General features: G+C 37.3%; 1 protein-coding gene across 1 annotated transcript; it reads left to right on the top strand.

Annotated features, from left to right (window-relative positions):
* The first annotated feature begins 4,955 nt into the window (after positions 1–4,955).
* On the top strand, positions 4,956–23,258 carry dpys (dihydropyrimidinase). Its single transcript, XM_058375941.1, has 9 exons — positions 4,956–5,329; positions 7,502–7,660; positions 7,914–8,093; positions 11,474–11,663; positions 11,999–12,155; positions 12,305–12,446; positions 13,955–14,097; positions 20,823–21,030; positions 21,192–23,258. Exons 1-9 carry the CDS (start codon positions 5,075–5,077, stop codon positions 21,246–21,248), a joined length of 1,491 nt encoding a protein of 496 aa, XP_058231924.1. The 5' UTR covers positions 4,956–5,074; the 3' UTR covers positions 21,249–23,258.
* The last annotated feature ends 350 nt before the right edge of the window (positions 23,259–23,608 follow it).

Genomic DNA, 23,608 nt, shown 5'->3' with positions numbered 1-23,608 from the left:
TCGTAGTGGAGGTAAATGCTCCCATCTGGTGGTCCACTGGTGAATTTTACAGCATGACTTTTAGTGGTTTTTACCTTTTTTCTTAGAGCAATTAATGTCACTACTACTTATATTACCACCGAAGTAAAGATAAGAAAAGGAAATTGTGTCCATGAGAAGATTCTTAGACTTTAGCATTCTTTCAAAACCCCAATTCCTACAAGGTGACTGAGAGAAAAATGTGATACCGTTGGGTACAAAAGTGTCACGTTAACTTTAATAAAATTTGATTTTGTCTGTATAAGGTTAAGTATTATTTTTGCTTTCTCTTAAGAAGAGAAAAAGGAGTTTAACAAATTACATCCTTGGTGTTGAACATGAAGTGTTGATGCATTATAAAGTTGAAGAACTCCTTTGCAAACTCAGGTCTCGAGTCAGCACCAGATTTCCAGTGGGCAACACCAGCATACCAATAGGAAGTATTACTTATTCCATGGGCTACAACAGTTTTCCAGTGAGCAACGCCGCTTTTCCAGTAGATGATGCCAGCGGCAACACCAATTTTCCAGATGATGAAGCCAATTTTTCAGGGGTAACACCAGTTTTCCATTGAGCAACACCACTTTTCCAGTGGATGACACCAGTTTTCCAGTGGGAAACACCAGTTCTACAGAGGCAGCACCAGCTGTCCAGTGAGCAACACCATTTTTCCTGTGGGAAACACCAGTTCTACAGAGGCCGCACCAGTTCTGCAGTGCCCAGTGTTCCAGGGGTAACACCAGTTTTACAGGGGCAAAACCAATTTCCCAGTTGATGATACCAGCTTTCCAGTGAGCAACACCACTTGTCTATTTGACAACACCAATTTTCCAGGGGCCACACCAGGTTTCCAGTGGGAACACCAGTTTTACAGTTGATGACTCCAGTTTTCCAGTGAGCTACACCACTTTTCCACTTGACGACACCAAGTTTTCCATGGACAACACCATATTTCCAGGGGCAAAACCAGTTTTCCAGTGGTCAACACCAGTTCTACAGGGGCAGCACCAGTTTTACAGTGCCCAATGCCAGTTTTCCAGGGGCAGTACCAGTTTTACAGTGCCCAATACCAGTTTTCCAGGGGCAACACCAGTTTTGCAGGGGCAAAACCAATTTTCCAGTGGGCAACACCACTTTTCCGGTGGGCAAGAATGGTTTTAATTTGCATACTCATATAATCTGGATTTTCTGATGAGAGTAAAATGTTGCTGCTCCTGTGCCTTTTTCAACTGAATGATTTATTTATTTGTTTTTTTTCTTTTGTAGAACTGCGATGTCAAGCAAATTGTTAAAACACCTATAATTTCATTACACCACTGGTCAGAAGATTAGTAGATAAAAATGATGAATATTATTTGACTAGCATTATTTTAAAGAGTCGGAGCAACCAGACACACACAAAAAAAACATGAAATGATATTTATATTCACTGATAAAAATTCAGTACTACTACTTAAAAAAAAGCGGAAAGAGACTCGAGCAGAGGTGCTGCTCAGCTACCAAGACTTTCTCGTTAGCATTTCATACACTGATTGCACTTCACATCACCCTGCAAATCCTCTTAAGGCATGCAGTAGTGTTTCCTGCCTCAGTGTGTGTGTGTATGTGTGTGTGTGTGTGTGTATGTGTGTGTATGTGTGTGTATAAGAAAGATAGAAAGAGACACAGAGAGGTATTTGTAAGCCCAGAGGACTTGCTTATCTCACCAGTACATGCATCTTTGTCTCTCCAGAGTGTTTCACTTTTCTAATTCTTAAAGAAGCAAAAACAAATAAAGTTGCACAAAAGTGACATGACATTGACAATGTCCCTGCTGTGTCGAACGGGTGAAAACAGACCGCATGCCAGATGATGCAACCTGGTCAGGGGCCTAAAGGGTGTGAAAACATCACCTATAACTTAATAAAGCAAGAAAATGCAATAGAAAGATTACAAAGTGTGTGTGTGTGTGTGTGTGTGTTTCTGTGAGGGCATAGCTTTAAGTTGATCTATAATTAGATGCACTAAACATAGCTGTGTTTACATGGACCTGTCACAAACAGATAGTAGCTTAATACAAAGTGTCCTTGTTCTTCATAAGAAAAGAGGATCTTATGTCTTGATGTCTTCACAAACAACACTGTATATATTATTATAATCATGACCATTCCATAATTTTAGATTCGATTATCTTAGAGAGCTCATACTCAATGTTCAGAAAGCTTTTTCCAGGTCTACACAGAACATGTCATCCAGCAAAATACCAAAGTAAGGCATTGTGTATCAGCTGCAAGTGATAGAGCTATTTAGGTTCAAGTACTGACTGTTGGCAGCTGCTTGTGACATTTCTGTGTTGGTTTTGCTCCAAATGGAGAGGGTTTTCAAACACACACACACACACACACACACGCACTTACTTTACACCTAGGGCCAATTTCTTCTTCTTCTTCTTTTTTTTTTTTTTTTTTAATATTTTGCCTGTAAAGTTAAAGCAAGCCAACATGCAAAATTTCCTTTTCTAGTTCCTTCATGTCTCAAGGAATACAGATGTTTATACAGATGTTAAGTTTACTCCACCTCATATACAAAATCTGTAGGAGTTTTTATTTTTTGCAACTTAATATGTAATGTTATGGACCCCCCCCCCAATGGACCCCCCAACCCTAACTTTCTTTTGCTTATCTGTTTTTGATGGGACCTTTTATATCTTTTATAATGAGGGTCTATACCTTAAAAAAGATTTCATGTACATCACTGGACTTGAATACCTTTGGGTAAAGCTTGAAAGGTATACCACACCGACTAGGTGAAACATTATGACCACCTGGGCACCCTGACTGGTCTGCGGCTATGCAGCCCCACATGCAACAAACTGCGATGCATTGTCTATTCTGTCACCTTTCTATCAGAACCAGCATTAACTTCTTCAGGAATTCGAGCAACAGGACCTCGTCTGTTGGATCGGATCACACGGGTCAGCCTTCACTCCCCACCTGCATCATTGAGCCTTGGCTGTTTATGACCCTGTCATCAGTTCACCACTTTTACTTCCTTGGACAACTTAGATAGATAGATAGATAGATAGATAGATAGATAGATAGATAGATAGATAGATAGATAGATAGATAGATAGATAGATAGATAGATACTGACCACTGCAGACCGGGAACACCCCACAAGAGCTGCAGTTTTGGAGATGCTCTGATCCGGTCGTCTAGCCATCACAATTCGGCCCTTCGTCAAACTCGCTCAAATCCTTACGCTTGTCCATTTTTCCTGCTTCTAACATCAACTTTGAGGATAAAATGTTCACTTGCTCCCTAATATATCCCACCCACTAACAGGTGTCATGATGAGGAGATCATCAGTGTTATTCAGTTCACCTGTCACTGCTTATAATGTTATGCCTGATCGGTGTATATGCAACTTTATATAGGTAAATGATGCATACTAAAAGTATAAAAGGTTTTGCTTGATTGCTGAAACATAGAGACAAGCATAGTTTAGAACCATCCTCTTCTTTAAATCCAACTTTGTCTGTCAAGTTACCTTAACCATATATATAACTGTTTCAGGAACAAATCTGTAAAACTATAATTATGATCTGGTTGTTTCCACTGTTGTTTTTGTGTCACTGTCTTTATACTGTATAAATGGCCCATTTTCCCATTCATGTATGAACAGCACACTCATGTGGTCAAATACAACCCCAAACGTTCCGGTACAAAAATATATATCACCTAGTCTCCTTCCTTGTCTAAACATATTGAAAACATTTCTGACAAAAAACAAACAAACTATAATTTAATCTATTTAATGAAAATGAAAAAAAAAATAGCATAGCAAACAATTAGATTAGCATACATGTTAGTTACTTATGGAACTAGCCTCACTGGCACTGTTTTTGCTCTCGTTTAATAGCATTTAGAGCATGTTTTTCAACCAAAGTGGACATTTGCTGAACTTGAAAAATTAAAGAAAATCAAAAGCTACGTATACAAATTGAGGATTATGTGGCATGACCCTTGAAATGTTGGGTATTTATTTTGCTTTGTGTCTTGATTGTTATGAAAGCGTTAGCATTGCTTCAGCTGTACTTGGGATTTATGAAGAGGTAATGAAAAGTATGTGATTACTCCCTTGGCACAAAACAAAGGTTTTGTTAGCTTATACATATAATATATATATATATTTCTTTAATAAAACAAGATGTTGCATTTGCTGAATTAACTAAGTGGCTAATTAGTGGCTAATAAACTAAAATCTTTCTTTCTTTTTTTGTAGTAAACTTTCCTTATGTTGATTATAAGATATAAAAGAATAGGTTGAAATATATATATATATATATATATATATATATATATATATATATATATATATATATATATATATATATTTCTTTAATAAAACAAGATGTTGCATTTGCTGAATTAACTAAGTGGCTAATTAGTGGCTAATTAACTAAAATCTTTCTTTCTTTTTTTGTAGTAAACTTTCCTTATGTTGATTATAAGATATAAAAGAATAGGTTGAAATATATATATATATATATATATATATATATATATATATATATATATATATATATATATATATATACTGTATATTCACACACACACACACACACACACATATATATATATATATACTGTATATTCACACACACACACACACACACACACACACATATATATATATATATATATATATATATATATATATATATATATATATATATATATATATATATATATATATATATATATATATATATATATATATATATATATATTTCAACCTATTCTTTTATATCTTATAATCAACATAAGGAAAGTTTATATATATATATTGATCAAATAGGGATGAGTCTATAGGAGAGGGCGGAGTTGGAAAAAAAAGACAGAAAGAAAAAGGAAGGAAATAAAGAAAACACTTCACCTTTGAGGACTTTGGTCAGGTTTCGCAACTGTGAACAGGTCGATAAATTGTAGAGGGGACAAAAAGTGTACTCTAAATTGTATTTGGATTTGCAACCCGAAAAAGTATTGAATTATAACCGAGGTTTTAATCACTAAGGATGTCGGAAAGGGGCCGGATTTTGATTAAAGGAGGTAAGGTGGTGAATGAGGATCGCTCCGAGCTGGCTGATGTGTTTATAGAGGACGGGGTGATCCAGGCGGTGGGATCTGACCTGCAGGTGCAGGAGAGAGGGACTCGGGTGCTGGACGCCAGCGGGAAACTGTTGCTGCCCGGAGGAATAGACACGCACACACATATGGAGCTGGAGTTTATGGGCACTGTGGCGGTAGATGATTTCCGCTCGGGTACCAAGGTAACGGAGAACATCCGTTTTAATAAAGGGTCACGTAGTTACAGAAACACATAAACATATAATCTCTCTCTCTCACTCTCTCTCTCTCTCTCTCTCTCTCTCTCTCACACACACCTGTACACACCTGTACCCCTGCTCATTTATGAGATTGTTCAATCAGCCAATCACATGGCACCAATGCAATGCTTCATATGGGGTGTGAAAGGTATTGGACTATTGTTTGGAAGGTTATGAGTATGAATCCCAGGGCCACCAAGCTGCCACTGCTGGGCCCTTGAGCAAGGCCCTTAACCCTCAATTGCTCGGTTGTATAATGTAAGTTGCTCTGGATAAGAACATCTGCCAAATTTGATTAATTTAAATGTCTTTTGCATTGCACGAACAGGCCAAGAGGTTCAGGTAGTGCCAGTTTTAGATCTTGGTAACTTTGACTATGGCGTGGTTGCTTATAGCAGATGCTTGTTGGGGAATTTCACAAACTAACATCCAGTTCTGGGGTGAGGGCATAAACACTGTTGATTCAGAAGAGAATATTCTGAGCTGAAGGGACAGAAAAGCTACAGTAACTAAAATAACCACCCTTTACAAACATACCGAGCAGAAAAGCATGTCGGAACATGCAGAACACATCAAATCTTCAGGCAGAGTCTTTGGCCAGGTCAGGTTCAATCTGAGGAAAGTCTAGAAAAGACCAGAAAAGAAATGGTTAAAGAAAGAAGTCTTAGGACTCTCTCGGTCTTTAACACGTATGTGAGAAATGTTGTGCACAACCAGCATAATTAACACGTATGTCTAAAGGAATGGGAAAATATTGGCTAAGTAATCTGGTAGAATTAGAACCAAGAATGTGGTGAGAATGATGATGTGGGGGCACAAAATATTAATTGTAATATTATCAAAATATTATAAAATAAAATAAAATAAAATATTATATTTATCAAAATGTTATTGTTATAAAACAGCTAAAAAGAGAGGGCATGCACATCACATGTATCACGCTAAGAAATATGTGAATACTGTCTTGTTTTTATTAACCTTTTATTAATGTTGTAGATACTACAGTCTTTTTTTAGGAGTTTAAGGTGAATAATTGTATAAATGTGCATGGAGTTTAATGGGTTAATTGAATTATTATTTTTTAAGAGGTAATGCTGTAGACGTTTAGGTTTGTACACAGTTGCTTCACTTTTCATACACAATATTGGCAAAAGTTTTGGGACACACCTCCAAAACATTGAATTCAGGTGTTGTTTTTCAGGGGTTGGGCTCGGCCCCTTAGATCCAGTGAAAGGAACTCTTAATGCTTCAGCATACCAAGACATTTTGGACAATTTCATGCTCCCATCTTTGTGGGAACAGTTTGGAGATGACCCCTTCCTGTTCCACACCAGTGCACAAAGCAAGGTCCATAAAGACATGGATGAGTGAATTTGGTGTGGAGGAACTTGACTGGCCTGACCTCAACCTTTTGGATGAATTAGAGCAGAGACTGTGAGCCAGACCTTCTCATCCAACATCAGTGCCTGACCTCACAAATGCTCTTCTAGAGGAATGGTCAGAAATTCCCATAAATTCACTCCTAAACCTTGTGGAAAGCCTTCCCAGAAGAGCTGAAGCTGTTTTAGCTGCAAAGGGTGGACCAACTCCATATTACATTCATGTGCATGTAAAGGCAGACGTCCCAAAACGTTTGGCAATATAGTGTACACGCTGTAGAACCCAGAATGTTATAGTGAATGTTGTAGATCTTGTAGGACCTGAGGATTTTATTGAAGCTATTTCTTTAAGTTGATTGTCATTCCTTTATTAATCCCATAGATTATTTACTATCTGGAATTTGTAGAGAAACCGCTAGGAAGTTATGTCAAATTGTAAATATATCTGTAAATAAAATTGCAGTAGCTCATCATCAATGATACGATTTGAAGCAGTCAAGGTTCACCTTAATTTAGATTTACACAAACTTATTTTTTTCTAATTAGCTGAATTTCATTAATAGCACATTATTATGTAACTGCTCCTGGGGAAAAAAAAAATAATAAAGGAATTTTAATTCCTTTACACCTGTTTTGACATATGGGGACATTTTTCAAAAATAAAATGAATCTCTTGACAAGATCAGACTGGATCACTGGTATTTCTCTCTCTCTCTCTCTCTCTCTCTCTCTGCAGGCTGCAGTAGCCGGAGGAACCACCATGATCCTGGATTTTGTCATCCCTCGGAAAGGAACTTCTCTGCTTGAGGCGTATGACAGATGGAGGAGGATCGCTGACGCAAAAGTGTGCTGTGACTATTCCCTCCACGTCGCTGTTACCTGGTGGGATGATAGCGTACGTTACTCAACACAAGATGAGAGGACTTGTTCATCGTAATGCTTCTGTCCTGTTCAAAAACACTGCTATGACTTCGTAACAATCTGACGGAGGAAATTTGTGCTAAGAAATGAAGTAAATTGAGGCCAAAAATCTTAGAAATATCGTACTGTTTTATGTTAAACTGTAAAATGCATACAATTCATGAGAATATAAATATATCATTAATTAAAGGGTAATTCATTCATCAGTAATTGGCTATTCATTTCAGGTGAAGCAAGAAATGGAGACTCTTGTTCGCGAGAGAGGAGTAAACTCCTTCAAGACGTTCATGGCGTATAAAGACGTGTTCATGCTGCGCGACGACGAGCTCTACGCAGTTTTCTCTCACTGTAAAGACATTGGAGCCATCGCACAAGTCCACGCTGAGAACGGAGATCTGATTGCAGAGGTCAGGAGCACTAAAACACTGCTTATTAATGTTTAAAGACAGGAATTCCTCATAAGTTCGTGCTTTAAAGCCGTGAATCCAAAGTTGACTCGGCTTCTAATCAATGGTTGGTGGGAGTCGGGAAAGCAAAGGGTAATTAACTCCTCGAGGGGGGAAACTGTGTATCTGTTAAATGAATTTGACTCCAAAAGAAAAAAAAATGAGCTGGACACGTGTTGTTTTTTTTTACATGGACCGAGATCTTTGAACTTTGATAATTATTTCAGTGCTTCCTCAGTCCTCAGCAGATAAGGTTGTAGTGACCCTGAGGTTGTGTGTTCAAACCTCAGAACTGTTAGAGATGCTGGTGGGAACTAACTAAAAAAAGAAATAACTTCTAAAAATATGAATATTTCTCCTCATGAGACTATTTAAAACAAATCTAAGATTATTGACCCTATTACTAGGCCAACACATAATCTCTCTCTCTCTCTCTCTCTCTCTCTCTCTCTCTCTCTCTCTCTCTCTCTCTCTGTCTGTCACTCTCATTCTCTCTCTCTCTCTCTGTCTGTCTGTCTGTCACTCTCATTCTCTCTCTCTCTCTCTCTCTCTCTCTCTCTCTCTCTGTCTGTCTGTCGCTCTCATTCTCTCTCTCTATCTCTCTCATTCTCTGTCTCTCATTTTCTCTCTCTGTCTGTCTCTCTCTCTCTCTCTCTCTCTCTCTGTCTTTGTCTGTCTCTCTCATTCTCTCTCTCTCTCTCTCTCTCTCTCTCTCTCTCTGTCTGTCTGTCGCTCTCATTCTCTCTCTCTATCTCTCTCATTCTCTGTCTCTCATTTTCTCTCTCTGTCTGTCTCTCTCTCTCTCTCTGTCTTTGTCTGTCGCTCTCATTCTCTCTCTCTCTCTCTCTCTCTCTCTCTCTCTCTCTCTCTCTCTCTCTCTCTCTCTCACTCTCTCTCTCTGTCTGTCTGTCTGTCTCTCTCATTCTCTCTCTCTCTCTCTCTCTCTCTGTCTGTCGCTCTCATTCTCTCTCTCTTTCTCTATCTCTCTCATTCTCTGTCTCTCATTTTCTCTCTCTGTCTGTCTCTCTCTCTCTCTGTCTTTGTTGCTCTCATTCTCTGTCTCTCTCTACCTATCTCTCTCTCTCTCTCTCTCTCTCTCTCTCTCTCTCTCTCTGTCTGTCGCTCTCATTCTCGCTCTCTCTCTATCTCTCTCATTCTCTGTCTCTCATTTTCTCTTTCTGTCTGTCTCTCTCTCTCTGTCTTTGTCTGTCTGTCTGTCTGTCTGTCTGTCTGTCTGTCTCTCTCTCTCTCTCTCTCTCTCTCTCTCTCTCTCACAGCTCCACATGGCCTTTTAAACTTTTAAAAGGTTAATAATAAAAGGATTTTTATTATTGAAATTTCGAAACTCAGAGAGAATTACAAAGTGCATTTCTAACCATGGTCACTTTTTTTCAAAAATAAAATCTAGTTTTTTATTTCGGTCAGTTTGACATCTGTCTATTTGTCTATCTATCTATCTATCTATCTATCTATCTATCTATCTATCTATCTATCTATCTATCTATCTATCTATCTATCTATCTATCTATCTATCTATCTATCTATCTATCTGTCTATCTGTCTGCCTTTGCCATGTACATGAGTAGAAAACTAAATGAGAAACCTGTCCAAAAATAAATAGGACACAGACATGGCAAACTACCCAAAATCAGATTTGGCTTATTTGGTTAGATAAGATAAGGAAGTTGAGACACTCTATCTACCATAATGTAGTTCCAATGTTGTAGTTGGCAGGTAAATTTGTTTATTATAAATCTGACTTGTAGTGCAGTGAACCTGTAAAAAGTACAATAAACCTGCATCCTAGCATGTCTGCATCCTTGTTCTGAAATCAATGACGTTAGAATGATCTGACAGTCGGTGGACATCAGACACATGAGTGGACGTGTCTGTGTGTCTGTTTTGAATAGTAACAGGATTTGTTCAGAGTCCATGCATCCTGTATAATGTACTTTATTAAACCTGCAGAATGCATCTAAAACCAATCAGAACAGAGTATGGTTGGACTTTATGTAAGGAAGAGGAAGGAGTTAACTTACTTCTATTTAAAAATTCTTTTCTTAGTATATCTCAGTTTAGGAAGTAGGGGGTCAGAGCACAGGGGCAGCTATGATAAAGCCCCCCTGGATCAGAAATGGTTAAGGGTTTTCCACAAGGACCCAGCAATGGCAACTTGGTGGTGCTGGGGCTTGAACCCTGACCTCCAAAGCCTTAACCATTTGAGCCAACATCAATCATGAAAACACTGAATACATGTGAACATCGTAGGTCTACGGTAATAAATAACAATAAATGAACACGCTCATAAAGGACACGAAGAGGATGAATACTTAGCAGGACCACTGGAGGGCAGCAAATAGGTATTTATCAAAAGGATCCAAGCAGAATCCCAGAACAGCATCCGTAACAGGAACTCAGTGTTACATTTAACCCTTTTCACAAGAGTCAGTCAAAGCTGCATTGAGTAACTAGTCTGTTGAATTAAGTAGCCTTTATTTTTTCACATATACTTTATTGAATTCTTTCTTCACATATTACAATCATTGGAGGTTTGGGGTCAGAGTGCAGGGTCAGTGTCCCTGGAGCAGGAGGTAGCTTGGCAGTGCTGGGGCTTGAACCCTGATCGTCCAATCAACAAACCAGAGCCTTAACCACTTGGTACCACAGTGGTTAGTGGCAGAACTGTGTTTCTTTTCAACCCTCCTAACCACCTGATCATGTCATTCCAAACTTGGTAAATAATCTCCACTCTTCTTGGAAGGCTTTCTACTAGATGTTAGAGCGTGGCTGTTGGGATTTCAGGCCATTCAGCCACAAGAGTAACTGATGTTGGGTAAGAAGGCGGTCTGGTGTTCAGCCTGCACTCAAAAGTGTTGGGTCATATGATTCAGAATTGAGCAGCACACCTTATTTACAACCAGCCCAAAAGCACCCATGTGACACTTTTCTTCATCTGGCTTCCTGTAGCCACCTGCATGAAATTCAAGGCGTTCATGCACACGAACAAGATCTCCTTTACCTTAAAGCTACCTCAACATGCTCCTTGGGGTTCATGTTCCCTCCCGAATCGACTGACACTTAGTAGTGAGGCGTGAGATCCCTTTCAAGAACTTTCAAAGTGGTGGAATGAATTTTTAACCTCAATCCAGTTTGATATATCGCTTTGCTTGTATTTCCTCATTTGTAAGTTGATTTGAATAAAAGCATCTACTAAATAACCTTGTATAAAGATTTTATGGAATTGTTAACAAACTGTACCTGAAAGCAGTTTTACAAAACCAACATGTATAACTTTTCAATTCACATTTTGTAACTTAAAATGTCTGTTCTCCGAGTGCTAGGGGACCAAGAGAATGCTATCTCTGGGAATCACAGGACCTGAAGGCCATGAACTCTGTCGCCCCGAGGAGGTGGAATCGGAGGCCACTCAGCGTGCCATCACCATCGCCCACACTGCCAACTGCCCTCTGTATGTGGTGCACGTCATGAGCAAATCAGCCGCTAAAGTGGTGGCTGCTGCCCGCAGAAACGGTGGGTGAATTTAATATTAAATCTTAATTTAAAACCATGGTCTAAAACAATCAAACAAAAATAAAATTGCCAAGATACATGAAATTTAATATTCTGTTTTCTATTAAGAAATAGCTCATTTCAATAAATGTCTACTTTTGAAATGAAAGAAATAACAAATACATCAAATCCATGTTGTTTAATGCAGAATCATTTTTCAAAGCGTGATATGCAAAATAAATGTAAACTCTTTCAGGTGAGCTTGTAAGAGATCCACTTAAGCAAATTGGTTTAAATCAGTCACCTCATATTTCAGCGATTCCTGTGCTAAATGTTAATGAAACATGCTCCATCAGGGCGAGTGGTGTTTGGCGAGCCCATAGCTGCTGGCCTGGGTACTGATGGCACTCATTACTGGCACAAGGACTGGGAACATGCAGCCAGCTTCGTTATGGGACCCCCACTAAGACCAGACCCCGGTACACCCAGCTACCTCATGGACCTGCTTGCTAAGTACATACAACACTTCTCCACAGCACAGTTACTGCAGGCTTTCATTGAGTTCTCATGAATAAACATTAACTGATCTGATTCAGAAGTTCGTCGTCTTTCCAGTCATCATCACTGCTTACAGAATCAATAAAACATTTGTGTAATTTCAGTGATGATCTGACTGTGACCGGGACTGACCACTGCACGTTCTCCGTATGCCAGAAAGCCCTGGGAAAAGACGACTTCACTAAAATCCCTAACGGTGTTAATGGCGTGGAAGATCGCATGTCGGTCATCTGGGAGAAAGGAGTGGTCAGTCACCTGTTTTTTTTTTTTAAGGATTGAGTGAGTCAGACTCCTAGCTTATTATTCATTTACTCATTATATATTCATTTTCCATGAATCTGATTGGTGAAACGATAGATAGATAGATAGATAGATAGATAGATAGATAGATAGATAGATAGATAGATAGATAGATAGATAGATAGATAGATAGAAAGTCACCAGTGTCATCTATTTCAAATACATTGCCCTTGTATAACTGTATAATATACACCGATCAGGCATAACATTATGAACACTGACAGGTAATGTGAATAACACTGATTATCTCCTCATCATGGCACCTGTTAGTGGGTGGGATATATTAGGCAGCAAGTGAACATTTTGTCCTCAAAGTTGATGTGTTAGAAGCAGGAACAACAGGCAAGTGTAAGGATTTGAGCGAGTTTGACGAAGGGCCAGATTGTGATGGCTAGACCACTGGATCAGAGCATCTCCAAAACTGCAGCTCTTGTGGGGTGTTCCCGGTCTGCAGTGGTCAGTATCTATCAAAAGTGCTAGATACCACAGCACACCTTCAGGGATCTAGTGGAGTCCATGCCTCAATGGGTCAGGGCTGTTTTGCCAGCAAAAGGGGGACCAACACAATATTAGGCAGGTGGTCATAATGTTATGCCTGATTGGTGTATACACAAAAAAGTTTTGTTAACAAGAACTTTTCTTTATTTCTGAATCAAACAGAAAAGGTTTATTCAATTTAAGTTAATTAATGTGCAAGTGTAGCTCAAGGAAGCTTTAGGGCTCAAACAAAAACATGTAGAATTTGTACAAACTCTTAGTTCTGCTCCTAAGCCTGGTTAAAATGGAAGGGTTGCTTCCAGAAAGGCATCTGGCGTAAACCCTGTGCCAAAATCATATATCGGGATCTGTGGGGACCATGAACAGCCCACGCAGCCGAAGGACAACAAAAACAACAACAATTATTAGGCCCGCCTCTCTGTTCCGCGCCTATATTAATGAAGCTCCGCCCCCAGGATCTACTCTGGCCTGTAGAATATCTGAGAAGATTTCTAAACTAAACTGGTTCTCTCAGCCACTTAATACACTTGGGCGGAGTTCACGGCTTAATCTGTTATATTTGATCATGCTGTACATATTTTCTGTGATTTGTGTACAAGACAGACAATTGAAAAACAAACAAACAAAAAAAAACATATCCATTGTACCGTTAATGTCTTACGTTTACGAAAGCATTGTACTTAAGCTTTCAGTTTCCCCACAAATAGTCTGATAGGTTGTCAGAAATGTACATGGCTATTTTAGATTAATAAGGGTTTAAAATGCACATAGGGGAAAAAAAGGATCTGCCTCACAGATGATCTATGAGTCCATTTCTTTTTTTGCCTTGTTGGCTAAAATGATGTGGCTTGATTCATGGAGTGTTAGAGTGTGGCAGTTTGATTTTTACTGCAGAAGGATGTGTATGAAGGTTGATGGAGAAACACTCACACAGTATTAACATTTGCTTTCCTCAGCATATCGGCAAAATGGATGAAAATCGATTTGTGGCGGTCACCAGCAGCAACGCAGCCAAAATCTTCAACCTTTATCCACAGAAAGGAAGGATTGCCAAAGGTTCCGATGCAGACCTGGTTATTTGGGACCCTAAGGCTACAAGGTAAATCTGAGAATTAGAGAATCTATGATTTATCATGCTTTTGACGTCACAATATTTACCTTGTTACACACCGATCAGGCAAAACATTAGGCCTAATATTGTGTTGCTCCCCCTTTTGCTGCTAAAACAGCCCTGACCCGTCCTGCACTGTGTATTCTGATACCTTTCTATCAGAACCAGCATTAACTTCTTCAGCAGTCTGAGCAACAGTAGCTCGTCTGTTGGATCAGATCACACGGGCCAGCCTTCGCTCCCCACGTGCACTGACCACCCATGACCCTGTCTCCGGTTCACCACTGTTCCTTCTTTGGACCACTTTTAATAGATACTGACCACTGCAGACCGGGAACACCCCACAAGAGCTGCAGTTTTGGAGATGCTCTGATCCAGTCGTCTAGCCATCACAGTTTGGTCCTTTATCAAACTCGCTCAAATCCTTACGCTTGCTCATTTTTCCTGATTCTAACACATCAACTTTGAGGACAAAATGGTCACTTGCTGCCTAATATATCCCACCCACTAACAGGTGCCATGATGAGGAGATAGTCAGTGTTATTCACAGGTCATAATATTATGCCTGATCGGTGTATTATGTTCTGTTATCATTCTTGGTAACTACAAATCATTCCTCTTTGTTTTACTCTAGTTACTAAATAATGTTAAATGTTGAATGGCTGAAAATGTTACATGTGACTATCAGTTAGGTTTAGTTAAATAAGTGCACATTAAAAAATAGCAGTACAATAGATAACTATAGATGGAAAGAAATGGTTATTCAACAGTAGATGTTACTGTGATAGGTCAGAAGCAACATCTATAATAATAAAAATGTATCAACAACAATAATAATAAAGAAAAAGAGCAAGAACAAGAATGTAACAGTAACAGTAATCCAACAAGATTATATTATAATGTAATAACACCAAGAATGTAAAATTACAAGACAACAATGACAACAACAATATAAATAAAATGACAACAAAAAATATATCAACAGCAATATAAAATAAATAAATAAATAAATAAATAAATAAAATGATAACAACAGCAACATAAATAAGTAAATAAATAAATAAAATGATAACAGCAAAAATATAACAACAGCAACATAAATAAATAAATAAAATAACAATAATATACTAACAACACTGAGAAGAACATAAATAAGAGTAACATCTACAATAACGACAACATGAATATAACCACAATAATATCAACAACAGTGATACAGAAAACAACAACAATAATAATAGTAATAATAATATGCTATTGTTAAAAGCGCTATACAAATAAATAAATAAATAAATAAATAAATAAATAAATAAATGTAATAATAATAATAATAATAATAATAATAATAATAATAATAATAATAATTGTGTCCACTTGGGGCCACAATATATATATATATATATATATATATATATATATATATATATTTTTTTTTTTTCAACATGAAACACTGTGCTTGGTTTATATAACATAAAATATGACAGCTGTACTTTTTGGCAGATCTGCTAAACCCCTCCTCCTCCTCATTTTGACCTGAGAATAAAACAGATTGATGGAAGTGGCGAAATATCAATTCACACCAGATGCTTTTGACAAGACTAAAACTAAAGCCTGCTGGTAGGCACGTTTCTAAGCTGTGTGATGCCCTAAAAGCATCAATGTGCTCAAGGTTGGTCATTTGAAATATTACTTTCTATCTCAGCTCCCCGGTGTCAGTATGACCCACGAGCAGCGCATGTACAGGGAAGTAGTGAGGAAAAACAAACAAAACACAGAAGAACAAAATGAACACGAAGCATGGAGGGAAAAATATGTTGTGCAAACCAAATCCAGGGCATTTACTTGAATAGAAACAATAGCGACACCCAGAAACAATCGAATCAACAATTTAGACAATGCTCTTATTCTTATATTTTAAGCCTCGAGCCTAAATTTCCGCAGTAAGGCGATTATATTGAAAAACGGTCCTCTAATAAATCATTCTTGAGATAAACAGAGAAGTGAATCTCTTATTGTGCAATACTACGGGGTTGGTTTAGGCCAGCTTCCGCTTTACTGATGACGAATCGTGTTTGTTTACTACTGAAGCCTGTGACGCAAAGAGAAGTGTGTGGAACTGTAGAGCCTTAAATGGTAGTGTATGCAAAGCTCTCTCTCTCTCTCTCTCTTTCTCTCACTCTTTCTTACACACACATCTTCTATACATTGGTAACGTGAAATCTTTTGGATCTGTTTGGGTTCTAAATGAAAGTTGAATATCAGAGCTGTTCCTGTGATCACTGTATGAACATGGGAACGTAGCAATACGTGCACACACTGACGCACTCATGTCACGGTCAGCGAGCTAGCAGAAGGCCACAATGCGTCTTACATAAAAGCACGCTCTACAGTTTCCTCTCCCAGGGAACGTAGCTCAAGGACAGCAAGTCAGTGTAGAACAGCTGGGAGCATCGGGGCGAAGCACAGCGCCAATCAGATGCCATCTAGTCAGAGCAGAGCCGTCTGCATACACACGTCATGTGCGCTTCCGGTGACCTAGAGACAGACACATAATAAAACACATGCTGCTGTAGTGAATAGATGAAAACAATCATGCCGTATATGGAAAATATAATCGCCCAAGTTTTTGTATGATATTGACACACTATAGCGAAGGGATTTCTGCATCATACTGCAATATTCTTTATTTTTTACTGTGTATGATTTTTCATTCATTATATTTATTTTTATTACTATTTATTTATTGGGTTTGGTTTTTTATTATAGGTTTTTTTATGTAGTTTGTAGTTTAACACAAATACAATGGACAACGGATATATTTATATATTTATATATTTATATATTTTTAAAAAAACATTTTTTATAATGAACATAATCAAATTTAATTTGTAGATGTTAGGTTCATAAATAAGAAATAGTGAAGATAGATTTCTTTGTAAAATTTGAAAGTATTATTGTTTTGTTTTTTATTAACATGCTTCAAATGTCTGATGAAGTGTGTTAGTACTAAAATAAAAATAAATAAATTAAACCAGTGGTCAGGTAAAATTGCAGACTTTTTGTTTTTTAAATGGATAAAAAAAAATATAAAAATATATTTATGTGATATTATATATAAAAATATTGTTGTTCTTTTTTGTGCTTTATAATGAACATAATCAAAAGGAATAATTTACAGATGTTATTGAAATGTGTCATTTTATTTAGGTGTACATTTTTTTAGATTTATAAATAAGAAATAATAATTTGCCTATGTAAGTAAAATAGTTTTCCATTTGAAGTTTGGTATGAAATTAGAATTAGTTTTATTTCATTTTAAATGTCTTAATATTAAAATAAAAACAAGAAATTAAATCAGTGGTCACAAATACTGTAAGTGATTTTTGATTACATTTTTTATACAATTTATTTCAGTATTTATTTATTTATTTATTTATTAGAAGCATAACACTTTTATAAACCATGATTTTATTTGATTAAGCTATATAGCTTAAGATTTCGTTTAAATCACCATTTAATCTGATATATTAACCAAATATTAACCAAAAAAAGAGTAACTGAAACAGAATTCGCTTTGTGATAACGTCACTGCTCTGAAAATGAAACTCAGCAGTCATTGTTGCTCTTCTTTTTCTTCAAGTCATCATTATATCGTGTCATTTTTCTGCACTGTCATCCATTGAAGTCAAGAAACTCTTTCCTGGTCCCTTGTTATCCAGTTGCATGTTTTCTCATCAGTGTCCTTGTTAAAAAGCAATATCTGTCATCTTAATATGAGAAGCTCATTATGTCTTTCTCAGTAGAAGGTACACAGCTGGGTGACGTTCTGTTCCAGCCACAGCGCTGAACCACGTCAAACTCCCTGAAATGTGCTGATGAGGCGTTTCTGAAAAAGCCTTGCACAACAACACACCAAATTTAGAAAAAGGGGTTTTTTTTGTTTAGTGCAGTGAGTAACTGTGGGGCATAATCTCTGCAATACTCAAATTCACACTATATACCATTTAGCAAACCACTATTTAAAGCGTAAGTTGCGTAACTTAAAAGTTATTTTAACTTTGTCTCACATAAGTATTCACCCCTCTTGATCTTTTCCACGTGTAGTGTTACAATCTGGATTGAAAATGGACCTAATTGGGATTTTTCTTTTGCTAAATGATTTACAAAATATACAAAAAAAGGTTAATTAACCAAAAAAGCAGATATTTGTTTGTCGCATAATTATTCACCTCTCTGAGGCCACACTTTGTAGAACTACTTTTGGGTGCGTGTCAAGCAGGATACGTCTCCATTAGCTTTGCACATCTGGATCCTGATATGTTTGCCCATTCTTCTGGACTAAATCACTCAAGCTGGAACAAATTAAATTGAGACCAAAAGAAATCTTCAGAGCTTTGTCATTTAATTAGATTAATGCTCTAAGCTTTTACCTGGATCTTTCTAGGTTTGAACCAAACTAGTGTAGGTTTTTTTTAGCATGCTTTGGGTTATTTGTTTTTTGGACCTTGTCTCTTTCACACTGAAATCTAAGATCATGCATTTCTTCATCAATCTGGATATGGCATCTAATATCTGGCATCTAATATCCATGACCCATTTTGGATAGTGTATAAAAGGTCCCCACTATTTCACGTTAATTTCATGGTAGCTCAGTGCTTAAGGCATTCGACTACTGATTGGAAGGTTGTGAGTTCAAATCTGCCATTGCTGGACCCCTGAGCAAGGTACTTAAGGGAAGTCCAAATCCCAGAACCACCAAGCTGCATTCTGGGCCCCTGAGCAAGGCCTTTATCTCTCAGATGTATAAATGAAATAAATGTAAGTCGCTCTGGATAAGGGGGTCTGCCAAATGCAGTGAATGTGAATATAGATTCTCTGATCATTCTCATCAACCCAATGTCCCTGGTGACTGAATTGTTCTTCACATCCTGGACATTACCTTCCATTGTATTTATTCCATATTATTGTATTCCATTTAATTTAGAGTTTTCCATTTCAGCTCACTTTGCACTTTTTTTTATTAAATCCCAGCACTGCTTGAGCAAGGCATAACCCTCAACTGCTCAGTTCTATGAACGAGATGACCGTAATTTGCTCCGGATAAGAATGTTTTCTAAATGCTATACAAATGGGGAAGTAGTAGCTTAGTGTTGGAAGGCTATTTATTGGAAGGTTATGGGTTAGAAATCCCAGGTTCACCAAGCTGCCACCAACTTGACCCCTGAGCAAGGCCCTTAACCCTCAAGTTGCTCAACTGTATGAAATGAGATGAAATACAAGTTACTCTGGAAAAGGTGTGTCTGCCAAATGTCATTAAATTGTAGTTTTATTAGACAACACTAATATTTAATACAAATATTACTGAGACCACAAATGAGTTAATGCTGCTTCCTATTGGGGAAGGGGATCACCCATTTTATGGCTTTCTGTTGGAGCTCAGAAGGTTCTCAAGGTGCTGTCTTAAGGATATGAATCCCTCAGAGTGTTAATGCTGCATTCTGCTGAACCTAAAGTCAACATACAGCACATGATGAAGCATAAAGCGTAACGCTGGACAAGCTGAAATCTGTGTCATTGCTTCACCAAGGTCTCTTGGCATAAGTTCAGGTATTCCTGCTGAAGGATTTCTTTAACCAGTTGGCTAACCTGTCTTTAGTCAGCAGAAATCTCTTACTTTTTGCCCCAATTCGGTTTTTTAATGAACTCCAGTGTGTGTGTCTCTTTGGGGGTCAGTTAGTCCTCACTTCCTCAGACGTGATCACAGCACTGTGCCAGTTGTTTTTCTATTAGTAGCACTGACTCATAGCATCTGACAACTGTGTAGGATGGATTCAGTCATTATTGCGTGTTAGCAAATATATGACACACAAGTCATCAGTAATGAATAGCTAAAATATTCTTCTATCTCATCTCTCACTCATGTGGACCAAGTTGGTTTAGCCCTTTTGCAATGTTTAATTTCGGGGTGTTTAGAAAGATATATGCGTACGTGAAGAAGAGGGTTTTTAAAGTGATGCTGTTCTTTTGTTTAGCGTCAATTTCATACGATTTAAAAGACTCCATCAATGAGCACAGATTCGGGAAGCACCAAGACACGTGCTTTAGCTCTTTTTAGTTTTAGTGCATTAACAGTCAAATAATCTGTGTGTTTGATTTACTGTAATACTTCTGTAGTTCATGGTCTTATTTTTTCTTATAATCTTTGTATTATGCGGTGCTATGTTATGTCAACCTGACACTTATTTTTGTCTTGTCATCCTGACTATAGAGAGAGAGAGAGAGAGAGAGACAGAATCAAAAATCACATTGAATATTGAATATAGATTCAATTAGAGAAATAAATAAATGAAAGGAAAATAATGAGCAATAAAATAGGTGCCAAAACGAATATTATATACGACATACTGTATAAACAGTATGTACAGATGGTTGGGCAGTAGTGCGTTCATCTATCACACAGAGATGAGCTGGTGTACAGTGTTATGGTGAAAATGAGCTCTAACAATAATAATATTTTCGCAGATCTTTTAGGATCTTCATTGAGGCCAATTTGTTCTTAACAAAATTACCAAAAAAGTGGTCCAATCTTATCCACGAAGCCCCAATGTTGGTGCAGGTTTTCATCCCAATCAAGAAGGAGTCACTTTCTGGATAAAACTGGACACCAATGCCTTAAGTAGAGCCTTAGTAAAGCCAATATATCTATATTACAGGGTCATTTCAGCTAAGACCCATCACCAGGCGGTGGATTATAACATCTTCGAGGGGATAGAGTGCCACGGTGTTCCTCTGGTGACCATCTCCGGAGGCAGAGTGGTGTATGAAAATGGCCGTGTGTTGGCTAAACCTGGGACGGGAAGATTTATTCCCCGAAAGCCCTTCTCCGACTTTGTGTACAAGAGAATAAACCAAAGGGACCAGGTGAGATCTGATGTGATCATGAACTTATCATTGTAACCTATCAAGCATATCACATATTTTCAATTGACTTATGTTTGTCAATACTGCCATTATTCAACAGTGTCTAACATATTAATAGGATAATTATAGTTTGTTATTTTGTGATTTGCTTTAAATTTCAGGTCGGGAAACCCAGCGCAGTGACCAGGATGCCGTATGAAGGAGAAATCCGAGCTTAAAGAAAAACACAGAGCAAACTTGCAATGTTATTAATTATCCTTGATTTCTTTTAGGATTTTAAAGTTGGTACACAGTACTGTGCAAAAGTCTTAGGTTACTAAATGACACACTATACACTTATATAATAATAATATGCCTTTATTTGTCACATATACATTACAGCACATTGAAATTCTTTTCTTCGCATATCCCATCCTTGGAGGTTGGGGTCAGAGATGATACAGTGCCCCTGGAGCAGAGAGGGTTAAGGGCCTTGCTCAAGAGCCCAAACGCAGCAACTTGGCAGTGCTGGGGCTTGAATCCCTGATCTTCCAGTCAATGACCCAGAGCTTTAACCACTTGAGCCACCACTGCCCTCAATATTCAATACATCCTATTTAGAATGCATGACTGAATCTGTGTACATCATTTTCCCAAAGATATAGTGTGAGAAATCAAATTCTTTTTAGATTTGTTTGCCTTCATCAGTCTATTTTCAGCAGATCCCCTACAGCACCGGCTGAAATACACACACACACATACATACACACACAAACACACACAAACACTATGAATCACTGCCATGATTCAGAGAAACCTACAGACACGCATCACTGTGTTTACTGGCTCCTGAACAAAACGTCTCAAAAATTGGACCCATTGCTTCATAAGACTTTCTGCCACTGGCTGTTGCAGGTGATTTATAGTTTCATACTTTGTCTTTATGTTTAAAAAAAAATGTTGCTTTGCTGCAACACACGCAATAACAGTATTCCTCATTGATTTCGGTGCCAAGTGGCTGTGCCAGATACTGAGCAAGCGTTTGACTATATTTCTTCTTGTCCCTTTGGGAAACGGCCTCTCTGTAGACGCAGAAAGTTTTGGCTTCTCTGCTGCATTTTCTGTCTTCAGCTTGGTCAGTGTCTTCGGATATATTTTAGTGATCATGTGGAGCAGGCTAATGTGCCTTATGGTGTTCATCTGGTGTTCTAATTCTAATATTTTCTTTTATTTTTAGATTGAATAAATGTTGATTAGAACATACTTCAGTTTCTAAAAATTGCTGTCACAATGGAAAGGCTTAGATGAATATAGGTGCAGTTAATGAAGTTTTAAACTGTGTGTGTGTGTGTGTGTGTGTGCGATGAGAGCACCGGACACGGATGATTGTAGTTCTTGGAGGCCATGTTTGTAGACTGTGGTGTGTTCTGGGAATTGGAGTTCAAAGACGGCATTGACCTGATCATTACCTTTATAAATATTCAATACAATTGAGCCATACATTGTTGAGTGGCCTCTGACTTTTGCACAGTTCTGTCTCATAATATTGAAAAAATAATTTTTACAACTATCGAAACCTTATCTTTAATAGGAAAGCCTATATAGTATAAGTATAAACGCTTGTTAAAACGTGCCTTCATTTTAGCAAAGAAATAGAGAGACTTGAAAGTTAGCGTTTTGCAGGACAGTACAGATTGACTGAGTTTTTGTTCCTGACCTACTTTCAAGTTCGAGAGCTGAATACGGTTCTACATGGCAAATTGAAAATGTGAAAACGCTCGAGCCTCGGAAAGAAATGAAAGTGGGTCACGATATTCAAGTGTAGCCTGATCAAGTGGTTTGGAAATGTCGATAGAGGATGGAATTTGTGGACATATTAAAATTCTTGGTAAACTTGGACGACTGAGAATTTTGATTCTCTCCTGACAGCAGATTTAGTAGCGATGCTCAAGGGATCGTGTTTGTGCATATATCACTAATATAAATGGATATTTACTTGTCTTATAAATGAGGCACAATTCAATCCAAGCCCATGTATGAGCTTTAGGAGTCATGGGAGTCATCAGTTTCGGGATTTAACCTTACAAACTTTTATTCACAAGCACAGAACCTTAACCGCTAAACTACCACATTTTCAGCGTGAAGATCTTTTAGCTTTTACCTCTTGGGAAGTGAACACTTTTTTCCATCCATACTTCATTCGGAAATGAAATAATATTTTGTAATGGAATGCAATATTTTGGTAATAAACACAAATTTTCAGATTAACCTCTGGACAATATCTTTTTATTGATGCATAAATATAAATACAATAAATATTAGATTATTACATATTCCAAGAACTAGTCAGCAATTATTAAAGGCATTAATATCATGAGTATATACATACATATATATATATATATATATATATATATATATATATATATATATATATATATATATATATATATATATATATATATATATATATATATATATATATATATATATATATATATGAAATATATGAATATATGAATGAATGAATATATATATATATATATATATATATATATATATATATATATATATATATATATATATATGAAATGAACTT

Source organism: Hemibagrus wyckioides, linkage group LG23 (genome assembly GCF_019097595.1).
Source record: "Hemibagrus wyckioides isolate EC202008001 linkage group LG23, SWU_Hwy_1.0, whole genome shotgun sequence".
Taxonomy (NCBI): Eukaryota; Metazoa; Chordata; class Actinopteri; order Siluriformes; family Bagridae; genus Hemibagrus; species Hemibagrus wyckioides.
The sequence above is the reverse complement of the archived record's forward strand: the minus strand, read 5'-3'. Positions and strand labels throughout refer to the sequence as shown.

What these genes read in the sequence shown, in the direction of transcription:
- dpys (XM_058375941.1), top strand. Translation starts at nt 5,075, where the DNA reads ATGTCGGAAAGGGGCCGGATTTTGATTAAAGGAGGTAAGGTGGTGAAT. An exon ending in TTACCTGGTGGGATGATAGC is followed by an intron (nt 7,661 to 7,913) that starts GTACGTTACTCA and finishes TATTCATTTCAG; the next exon opens with GTGAAGCAAGAAATGGAGAC. An exon ending in ACGGAGATCTGATTGCAGAG is followed by an intron (nt 8,094 to 11,473) that starts GTCAGGAGCACT and finishes TCCGAGTGCTAG; the next exon opens with GGGACCAAGAGAATGCTATC.